Source organism: Denticeps clupeoides, chromosome 1, assembly GCF_900700375.1.
Source record: "Denticeps clupeoides chromosome 1, fDenClu1.1, whole genome shotgun sequence".
NCBI classification, from domain to species: Eukaryota; Metazoa; Chordata; class Actinopteri; order Clupeiformes; family Denticipitidae; genus Denticeps; species Denticeps clupeoides.
Genome location: NC_041707.1, coordinates 22,312,697 through 22,324,117, shown reverse-complemented (window position 1 = coordinate 22,324,117; position 11,421 = coordinate 22,312,697). Strand labels below are relative to the sequence as shown.

The following is an 11,421-nucleotide window of genomic DNA, read 5'->3' as shown; positions in this document are numbered from 1 at the left end:
ACACACATTACCGAAAGGAAATACTTTACATATACAAAAAGTTAATTAAATGCAAATACAACAATTATTCCTCCATACAATAAATAAACAATAAATAAACACCTTATCCAGGCATTTATCAGTTCTATAAAATAAATTAAATAAATATCAACAGAATAAAATATCAGCAGGGCTACACTCTCCCCCCTCAAATTGTCAAGATGTCCTCATCAGACATACCATAACCTTACAAGTATGGCATGAGGTGTGTATAACCTGAGCTGTATCTTACTGACTTGATCCTATATGAATCACTACACCCCGGTGTACTATTGTCAGCGGCTGATCAATACTTTGTCCGGGTTTGTCATAGGTCAATCTAACAACTGGTTTAGTTTTTCGCCTTTCTCTGATTAATGGAGGTATATTCTGAGCTTCGTCCTCAGATTCTCCTGATTTTTCAGATTCCTCTTCTATTGGAATGTCCAGTTCTTCAGACACTTCCAGACCAGATGAATCCATTTCAGGTCCATTTTGCATTTCTTGATCCAGAACTTCATGTGATTCTTCACCACCATGGATCTGTTCTGTTTCTGTTGTTCCTTGAGGCAAAGAATGCAACTCAAATGGTATTGATCTAAATTCAATGTAAGACTGTCCACCCTCAGATTCTTCGGACGATTCTACTCCACTTTCCTGATTCTGGATTTCAGTATGTGGACATCGTTTTTTCTGTCGACGTTGTCGATGGGCGGAGTTCTGAGATGCTTCAGTCAACTCTACTGCGGATGGAAGTCTCACTGCCTCTCCAATAGGTAGTAGATGATCACGGTGTAGAACTTTCATCTTACCAGTTCCTGTTTCCGGTTGAACCTGATATACAGGTAAGTTCGACAATTTCCTCTTCACACGGTATGGCGCAGAACCCCAACGGGATTGAAGTTTGTGTTTCCCATGCAATCCAAGATTTTTCAATAGCACTCGGTCTCCAGGATCTAAAGACTGAGCGACCACTCTTTTGTCATATGACCTCTTGTTACGTTGGTGAGTTTTATTCGCCACAGCTGTAGCAAGCTGGAATGCTTCTTGCAAACTCATCCTCAACTTGTTCACGTATTGTGAATGAGTAACCATGTCATGGTTGTCCGGTGAAGTACCGAAACAAATATCCACAGGAAGTCTTGCTTCCCTCCCAAACATCAAACGATAAGGGGAAAATCCTGTTGCGTCATTTCTGGTGCTATTATAAGCATGCACCACATGCCCAAGGTGTTGACTCCACTTTTGCTTCTTGTCAGCACTCAAGGTCCCTAACATGGACAGCAGTGTCCGGTTGAACCTCTCAGGCTGTGGATCACCTTGAGGATGATATGGTGTAGTTCTTGATTTCTTTATACCCATCATGCTTGTCAACTCTCGGATCAGGCGACTCTCAAAGTCTCGTCCTTGATCGGAGTGAATACGAGCAGGAAGCCCGTAATGTACAAAGTACTTGTCCACTAGCACTCTGGCCACCGTGCCCGCTTTCTGATTACGGGTGGCAAAAGCCTGTGCGTAGCGAGTAAAATGATCTGTGATCACTAAAATATTACCCAGACCCTTAGAGTCAGGTTCCAAGGTCAAAAAATCCATACATACTAAATCCATGGGTCCACTGCTCACAATTTGATTCAGGGGAGCAGCCCTTTCACATGGACTTTTCCGTGTCACACAGTATCCACACGACTTAATGTACTGTTCAACATCCTTGGTCTTTCAGCTGATCAACCACTCTGTCAGTTCCAAGATGTCCAGCCTCATCGTGTAATGCTTTCAACACTGTGCCTCTAAACCGACGTGGTAGTACCAATTGTACTTTTTCCACTCCTCCTCGATTCACTTTACGAAAGAGCAGTTCATCTTTCAGAATCAACTTGTCAGCTTCTTGCTTGAATAATGCAATCTCTGGGTCAATTCCAGTACCAACTGGCCATGTCCCTTGTAGTTTAGCCTTCAAGACTAACCCCACTACAGGATCTTGTTTCTGTGCCTTGATCAACTCCAATGAATTCAGGTCCAGTCGGGTAGGAAAAGCATACAGTTCCGGAACGCATTCTGGAGTTGCTCCTAGTTGCTGTATCAGTGGAACCTCGCATCCATGTTCATGACGTACAAGAGACTTATTGCAAATGACTTTGACACCAGTCCTTGATATGTCTTGCCACTCTTGCATCTCTTCTCTCCCTTCATGTTTCCTCGAGAGGAGATCAGCGTTGATGTTCTCTCTTCCAGGTCTGTAACGCACGTCAAAAATCGTACGTAGCCAATGCCGCTAGCCATCTATGCCCAGTAGCGTTAAGCTTCGCAGACTTCAGAACATACGTGAGTGGGTTATTGTCTGTTTCCACAGTAAATCGAGCCCCATAAAGGTAATCGTGGAACTTATCCACCACGCTCCACTTTAGTGCCAGAAATTCCAACTGATGAATGTGATATCTCTGTTCAGCACTATTCAATCTTCGACTGGCGAATGCAACAGGTCTCAAACCTTCTGGGTGGTCTTGATTTAAGACTGCGCCTAACCCCTGCAGGCTGGCATCCACATGTAGTACATATGGTTTGCTTGGGTCAGCAAAGGCCAGTACTGGTGCATGGGTAAGTGCATACTTGATCTGATTGAACAAATGAGTACATTCCACAGTCCATTGGTCCCCAAACGGTTCAGACTGCTTGAAGTACTCCCCAGCGGTTTCTTTGCGAGATGTCTTTCCTTTTTGCATTGGAGGGTATCCTTTTGTGAGTTCTGTAAGTGGCTTGGTGATCGCGGAGTAGTTTTGGATAAATCTCCGGTAATAACCTAAGAAAGATCGGAGTGTCTTCAAATCAATGGGTTGTGGCCAATTAGCAACTGCTGCTACCTTGTCTGGGTCTGTAGCAATGCCATCCTTCGAGACAATGTGTCCCACATATTTGACTTCCGTCTGACAGAACACACACTTGTCTAAGGACACTTTTAACCTAGCACTCTCCAATCGGTCTAGTACCTTGAGTAGGCGTTCTTCATGTTGTTCCAACGAATCTCCGAAGACAATTAAGTCATCGAGGTAAACTAAAACCTGTAGAAGATTCATATCTCCTACTGTTTTTTCCATAAGTCGTTGGAATGTCGCCGGTGCTCCTGAGATACCTTGCGGCATTCTTTCAAACTGGTAGAATCCCAATGGACAGATGAAAGCAGTTTTTTCTTTGTCCTCCTCAGCCATCGCAATTTGATAGTAGCCACTTCTCAAGTCAAGAACAGTGAACCATTTGCTCCCTGCCAGACAGTCGAGGGCATCATCAATGCGCGGTGTGGTGTATTGGTCTGGTGTGGTGCGTGTATTTAACGTACGATAATCTACACACATCCTTACACTTCCATTTTTCTTCCTTGCTATCACTATGGGTGACGCATATGGACTATGCGACTCCTTGATAACTCCTGCAGCAAGCAGATGTCTGAGGTGTTCCCTCACATCCTCTATATCAGCAGGCGCGATACGACGTGAACGTTCCCTGAATGGTTTTGGGTCAGACAATCGGATGGTATGTTCTACCCCTTTAGCTAGACCCACGTCCCACTCCAGGACAGAAAAGACATTCGATCTCTTTGCGAGTTGTTGACTTAATCTTTGATTGCATTCAGATGGTATGGGTGAATCTCCAAATTTGAATAAAGTGGGATCCAGTTTGTCTTCTGTCTCCGAGGAGACTAACCCAGGCAAGACAGAATCCACTGGATATAACTGCGCCAGCACCGTTCCTTCTTGAATCACAGTCTCTTTCAAAGACTCATTTTGAACCACTACTGAGAAGCTATCCACGTCAATTTCACTCCTCCTGGTGACCGATGACTGAACTAGTACACCAGCAGGAATGTTTAACTCTGTGGACACATCCAGTAGTAAATCCCCTTTGAGCACACTTGTCAGGAAGTCGACTTTACAGTGAGCATGACTGCTGCCTCCTGGTGGTAAAACCAGTGTTCCAGGACCTGACCAGCTCACACTACCGATGGCCTCAGCCTCGTCGTCCTTCCATTGTCTTTTCAAGTGGTTTTGTCTACTATGGCCTTCCATAGTTATTGGAGCATTAATTCCAAGGCTCCGTATCACATCAACACCTGCTGTGCCTTCGCACAACTTAGCAAGCCGTTGGAACAGGCTAGCATTTGTCCCAATGATCACTGGAGTTTGATCAGGTCCCCTGGGACCAGGACATACTAACGCTAAAACAGCCAGAGTCTCTGGTTCTCCCAGTAGCACTTGGGGGAATTCCATGGTAACCACTATATAACCCTTGTAGGGGTAGCTCGACTCACTTAAGCCCCAAACAGCAAGTCCAATCACTGGGAGAATAGGAACATCTGAGAGATGTTCCCAATGCCAGGACTCAAAGATTATAGTGACCTGTGACCCGCTGTCAAGCAAGGCGTCACAAGCATGACCATTGACCTTCAGTGGTACAATGGTAGAAGGTCCTACAAGTCCATCAGGAATACAAAGGCCATTATTCTGATGAACGGCACTTCGCTTCACTGAACAGTTAAGGTTACTGTTATCACCGTGGACAGTAGATTTTAGCTTGTTCTTTGTGCCTTTTATGGATCTAATCAACTTCTGAATGACCAAACGCTGGTTTTCCTCATTGTGACATTTGTTAGCAATGTGTCCTGCACCCCCACATCTGTAACAAAAATATCCATCACTTTGCTGATGGTCCTTTGGCACAAATCTTGTGAACTGGGGTGACTTTATGCCTGTAGCAAAAGTTGTGACCTCAGTGATCTCTCCACCACTATGGTGTACTTTGTTTTGTAGTCGCTTCACCTGCTTCTTCAGAGCAGTGATTTCCTCATTCGGACAACTATCAACACACTGTGTCCGGTGGAGAATGAGCCTTTAAGTCAGTGACCCCAACAGTACTGTCGTTCTTCACTATGGAGCTTAATTGTGTCTTAAGATCCTGAAGCTGGCGTTTTAGTTCTTGAATGTCTGTCTGTATAGCTGGCTGTACATTAACACGCTTGTTATGCACCGACGTGCTCAGCTTTGCCCGAGAATCTTCATATTCTTCCTCCGCGCGTATTTCACTAAGCAATTGTAGAAAATTTGGCGGATTGCTTAAACGCTCTCTTAGTCTTAGTTGCAGAAGCTTCAAATCAGCGCGTGCATCAGCACCTCGTAGCAGTTGTTCCACTCTGACTCTGTCCTTATCTGCGAGTGAAATTTCTCCTTTCTGTAGTACTTTGCTTAAAGGTTTTTCAAGCCTCCTTACAAAATCGGCGAGTTTCTCACGGGGCAACTGTTGCATGAGTCTAAAAGTGAAATATAGATCTTCACCAGATTCCGCACTTCCAAATGCACGTTCCAGAGCCTTCACATAGTCTCTAGAACTGAGGTCGGGTGTATCATCCCGAGCCGCTTTAATTACTTCCAAAGCAGGTCCTCGAATGCTTTCCATTATGCGACGTTTCTTTTCCTTGTCTGAACAGTCACACTCGGATATCATCAGATAGGCCTGTTCATTCCAAAGATCAAAAGATTCCTCACCCACAGGTGTAGGAAAAGTCCCAGAAAAAATTCGCAAACGTCGAAAACTTCCACCATCTGAAGATGTCTTCCCTATTCTATCCAGCAGATCTCCCACAGCACGGAGAAGAGAAGTAGGAGCAGGACTCTCAGAGTCAGTGGAGAACATAGCTTGGACATCAGACATAGTCTTACCTTCAGACTGGAGTAATAGTTTCAGTTTGGTAGAGAACTCATCTGCGTCTGGAGCATCATCACATGCTGTAACTACCAGCCAAGGGACAGCATCTGGATGTGGCCAGATCTGAGGTGGCACGAGCTTAGCATCGATAGATTCTTTGCATTCACATAGTACAAAAAAACGCTGGAGGTTACTTTTAAAAGTCTTACCTCGTACTCTTACTCTTCCAAGACATTTAATGGTGTGCAAAGTCTCCTCTATTTCAATTACTTTTACGTCATCAGAGAGTACTAACATCAAGGCATGTGTTTCCGGGAGTTCTTCACCTATGCACCAGTCACTAAATTCCTCTCTGAACTGACTTGTGTGTGCCATCTTAAATGTTCTCTGTGTAAATGTGTGACAGCGTGTATCACAAAAAAACTGTAAAAGAAAGTAAATTAGTAATAATCCTCAACCTCAGAGAAATGTGGAAAAATATATATTAGAACAATTAGCAATCCAATCCCAGCGGTGCCTCCATTTTTATGTAGCGCCCCTAGCCCAGCCAGGGATACGCTCCCTGGGTTCCCTCTGAACCTCAGTATTTAACTAGTTAAACTATGGTTAAATTTTGGATATGCTAAATTTCTCCCACCACTTACCAATAAGGAAAACCACTAAATACTCCAATTAACACACCACAAGTATTCGAACACACACAAATAATTTACTAAATAGATTTACATATTACATTAATGATTAGAACATGAACAATTAGATAAAATAATATTTCACTCAACACATATATAACAACTCAAAAGTAAAAGTCCTCGAACACTCAATAACTCAAAAAGTCAATAGTTGAACTAACCCGGGTACCCCACACTACTCGTTTCAGGCCTGAGTCGCTGCTCGGGTGCGTGGTAGCCGAAACAGAAAATGGCTGCTTCACTCTCGTAGAGCAATAAACCAAAAATATACCAGGTACCTCCTTACTCCGTCATCCGCTGAACGGCATGAAGGAGCCTTCTCAGGATCGGTCCTGGTGTCCAGCAGACCTCGCTCGGTCCGGGCCTCCGCGTTGGCGACCTGACGTCCGCGTCTTCCCTTCCGTGACCCGCGTACCGCGTCGGATTCACCGCTCGGTTTTCGCGCACGTAATCTGTCTATAATATCCGCTATCGTAATGAGTCACTATCCGTTTCCCACTAGCGCAATATGTTCCGGAGGGTATAAATACATGTGCTATGTATATATTTCAACCGGACTCGCAGGTAACTTTACTGCACCTCGCGTCCGTCCTTCATCCTCCTCCTCTCCCTTCTCTTCCGGTCTCTCCAACCAATCACCCCCCGCTCACACACAGTAGGCAGGTAGTACACACATTACCGAAAGGAAATACTTTACATATACAAAAAGTTAATTAAATGCAAATACAACAATTATTCCTCCATACAATAAATAAACAATAAATAAACACCTTATCCAGGCATTTATCAGTTCTATAAAATAAATTAAATAAATATCAACAGAATAAAATATCAGCAGGGCTACACAAGGAAACTATAAACTATATTTATTATTAAGCGCTTACTCCCAGTGTGTGACAATCCTGTTGTGCAATGGGTAAGAGGATCCTACTGTGGTCTAGGAGAAAGTCCTGTCTGCTCCAAATCTAGAAACAATATTTAATAAGCAGTATCTATAAATGAAAATTGCAAACAAATGACACTAGATGAGAATACATCTGATTGAGGACTTCCAACGTCTCCAATGGTTGAACATGTTGGCCAGGTTGATGGCCTCATCTGCTTGCAATTTTGGCTGGGCATCAGCTGGTCCAAATGGTCCACTTCAAGATGATTTCTGGATGCTGTTTTATATGATTCATCAAACTAAATCGTCTTTCATAATCTGCACTGGATGCTTGAAACGTAGCACAAATTTCCACAAGCTGTGAGATGTGTTTTAGCGCTTCACATTTTATTGTTGTAGCTGCCATACTTGAGAATGTGCTGATTGACCTGTGTTTATTTATTATGGGATGGTAGTAGCCTAGTGGGTAACACACTCGCCTATGAACCAGAAGACCCAGGTTCGAATCCCACTTACTACCATTGTGTCCCTGAGCAAGACACTTAACCCTAAGTTGCTCCAGGGGGGACTGTCCCCTGTAACTACTGGTTGTAAGTTGCTCTGGATAAGGGCGTCTGATAAATGCTGTAAATGTAAATGTATTATGTACTTAAATTCAGCTTATTAACATTTAATGACCTCCACATGTGGGCCTTGGATGATCTCTTTTTTGCCAGCGTGGCAATAGCTGCTGCTCCATACTCAAAACTGAATGCCTCAGTGTCAAAAGCAGACCACTTGTAGCGTCTGCGTAGGATCACAGATGGTTGATCTTCAAAGAACCTTTTAACCTTTGACATTTACATACCAATTACAAACCTGGACCCTCAACCTGATCGCCCCGTCTTCCCCCACTGTCACAAATGTAGCGTTAAACAGACTGGGTCTGCAAACTGCTCATGGGGGTTCCAAGCTTCAAAGCATTCCATAAAGACCTCCTGCCTGGCCCCACCTTTGCAATACACAATCACGCACACACTTAAACAGATTGTCTGTATCTTGTGCTAGGAATATGTGATTATAAGTGGATCCCGTATATGCACGCGTTGTGTGTACGTTCCCTTGTATGAATTATACTAGTTACAACTTTCTATTGTGCATTAGGTAAACTTTAATTACCTATAATTAAGTGTATAAGTGTATCTCTACTTTCCTACCTCCTAAAGGTCCCTTTCTTGGTGTCAGAAGGAACTTCTCCTTACTACTGAAACAGTGATGCATACCATGTGATCACAAAATACATCATACAATTTCTATAAGGTAGAAATTGTAACTGCAATGAACTACAGTTTCTCTCTGGGCCAGCCATAAAAATTCCGGTCAGTCGTAAACCCAGACAAAGGGAACTTCTCCCGCCAAAATGTCACACTTGTGATTGGCTATTCAGGCCACATGATGGGCGTGCCAGAAAGCATTCAAAAAGAGCTTCACACAGGCACGAATGCTCAGAATTTTCTCTTCTTCCTCCCGAGACACCTTCTTTTCAACACTTTGACTCTTTGGCAAAATTTACCTTCAAGGAGGATCGCGACCCTACCACATCAGGACTCCTTTGCATGAAATAAGGACCAATGCAAGTAACTATGCACGTTTAAACCCCTTTTTAAGGTGAACATAAGAATTCTCTGACGATTCTCATTAGGCTGTGGTTAATTGATGTGTAATACTGCCATTCTCTTTTCATCACTTTCCTTTACCCTGTATGTATATGTTTGTCTAATTGTTGTATGTTAGCTATAGCCGTGTTTATTAAAATCTTTAAACTCACAATCGTTTGTTTCTGTGTGCTGCTCACAGCTGAGTCACTGAACGTTGACCTTTTAAGCTACATGCTAAGTTACTGCTAGCACGCAGAGTGGGAAAGCTACCTTTCCTGGCAAAAGGGGGGGGGAATAATTGTTCCCAGAATTGATAGATAATTATATTATCTGCTCCATGGACGGACAGATCAAGTAATTGTAACATTAATTCTGCTACAGTTTATCCCCAAATCTAGTCTAAATGTTTATTATTAATTATAACCAGTTATAATTAATTCTAGATATTTCCTCTTGAGCTAATTCGTTACACACTCCTAAATTCATCCTCTGAAAAACGTGCATCCAAGTGATCACAGATCTTACGAATAAAACAAGCAATCTCACCGGAATTTTTGCTATTGTCAAATGAGTCCCTCATTGCCTCTTTGACACAGTCACTCCACTTAACTTCCCTTTAACATCCCTCTGTCAATTTTGAAACTTTCCTAATATCAAATGAAAACGCAATGTTGAAATGTAAAATAAGAGGCTGGAATTCCAAAAACCTTACTTTTTGCTTACATTTCGCTCTTTTTCATTTTCGCTTTTTTCTTTGGCGCACTCACACAACAATACCGATCCCCATCTTACTGCTTTCAAATCGCATTTGTTCTGAATGTGATGCTTGAGGTAGTCCAGCTTTCATTCTGTCCACACTTTTCCCTCCAAAAACTCGTTTGCTATTTTGGCTTTACAACATGTTTTGCAGAGCAGACATTTCTCACTTAAAAAAGAAAATATCTCAACCAGTTTCACTGTTTTTCTTCTGTTTGCACATACTCTGACAGCCATTCAATCTTAAAGTAAAGTAAAGTAAAGTAAAGTAAAGTAAAAGAATCACATTTATTTTTTACTCTGCCATGGTGAGGGGATGTGCCACTGCCTGTTCGTTTAGCCATTATTATAAAGGGTCAGCACAAAAAGCACTTAGCATCTTCCACACCACTTTGCTAGTTAAAGCACCAGTGGCAGCACATAAGGACACTGTCATAACCCGTCAATGATGCGTAAATGACGCGCATGTGATTTGTAATACATAGCTGCGTAAATACGTATGTGAATCGCATCATTGGCTGGAGCAGCCAGTCACTGGTCACTCATTGACTTACATTGCAAAATAGCACAGGTAGAAGTGTTTACATGTTTGGATATTCTTTTGTACATGCAGATTAGAGCGAACAGTGATTATAACATATTGGAAAACACAAATATGTTAAATGTCTTTCCTCAAGTGAAAAGAACAAGAACCCTTGATACAAGCTGGCTCTCGATGCCTTTCATGAAGACAGTCTGTGAGAGTGTTGGGCTAGACAAAGCAACAGCTTTTGTAGCAGAGCTGAAAATCTCTGCACCAGAGCTCTTTGATAGCATGTGTCCTCGGAACAAGAGAGTTGAGCACAGCAATGACCAGAGAGTCAAAGGAATAGGTCTCTAGAATGAAAATAGATGGTGAGATGTGCTCAATTTTGAATACACTCAGAGCATTTAGATGGCTTCCAAACTATCTCAGTTCTCAACTAATGTTTTCTTAATGACTGGCAATGACCAAGTTCAGTGTTTAAATGATTAATCATCATGAAAAATTAAAAGTTGTGAAATATGCTGCGTCGTGATGCAAGTGAATGCTTCTGATTTCTTTTAAATATTTTCAATTTTTAAAATGTAACTTGTTGCCCTAGGATGATTTTATGCTTAAAATAAAACAAGAAATTCTGTCAGTATTATGCACTTCACAATAGCTAATAATTCAAATGACCAATCATAATTCTTGACTAATTTCTAATGACTTGTTTTACTCAACTTAAATCAGTATGATGACATTTGTTATGTTTTAATAAATGAAAACAAATATTATATTTTAAAATAATTTCTCATTTCACTAATAACTGTAATAAAGTAACAAATTAGTTAACACAATAAACACACAAGTGCTATTAATATTCTTTATGAGGTTGTCCCCTCTAATACAGCAGAATTCACCCTGAATTCACAGGTTTATCGTCAATTGCCTGGTTTATGATGATAAACTCAGTGCTACATGTTGAGCGTGTTAAATAAGTGGATGACTGTTTAAACTCACAGACCACAAATGCAACAGGTATAACACAACAGTTTTTTTGTATTTTTATTTAAATATTCACAAAACAAGTTGGGAAAACAGATGGCTTGTTGGGCTGAAAACATTAATTCAGACAAGGACATTTACATTCACTTCAGTGATAATTATGATATAATTGGTTTGAGTTTCATCCCAACAGCAATTCACTACACCCTCATAATCTGTCTTGCCCTGAAA

At 41.8% G+C, this 11,421-nt stretch overlaps 1 protein-coding gene across 1 annotated transcript; it reads right to left on the bottom strand.

The window, feature by feature from the left end:
• Positions 1-452: 452 nt before the first annotated feature.
• Positions 453-4,277, bottom strand: LOC114800338 (uncharacterized). The gene is given in 5 exon segments (XM_028997555.1): positions 453-581; positions 831-852; positions 1,010-1,663; positions 1,983-2,269; positions 2,271-4,277. Coding segments are annotated over 5 exon segments (3,099 nt in total).
• Between the last annotated feature and the right edge of the window lie 7,144 nt (positions 4,278-11,421).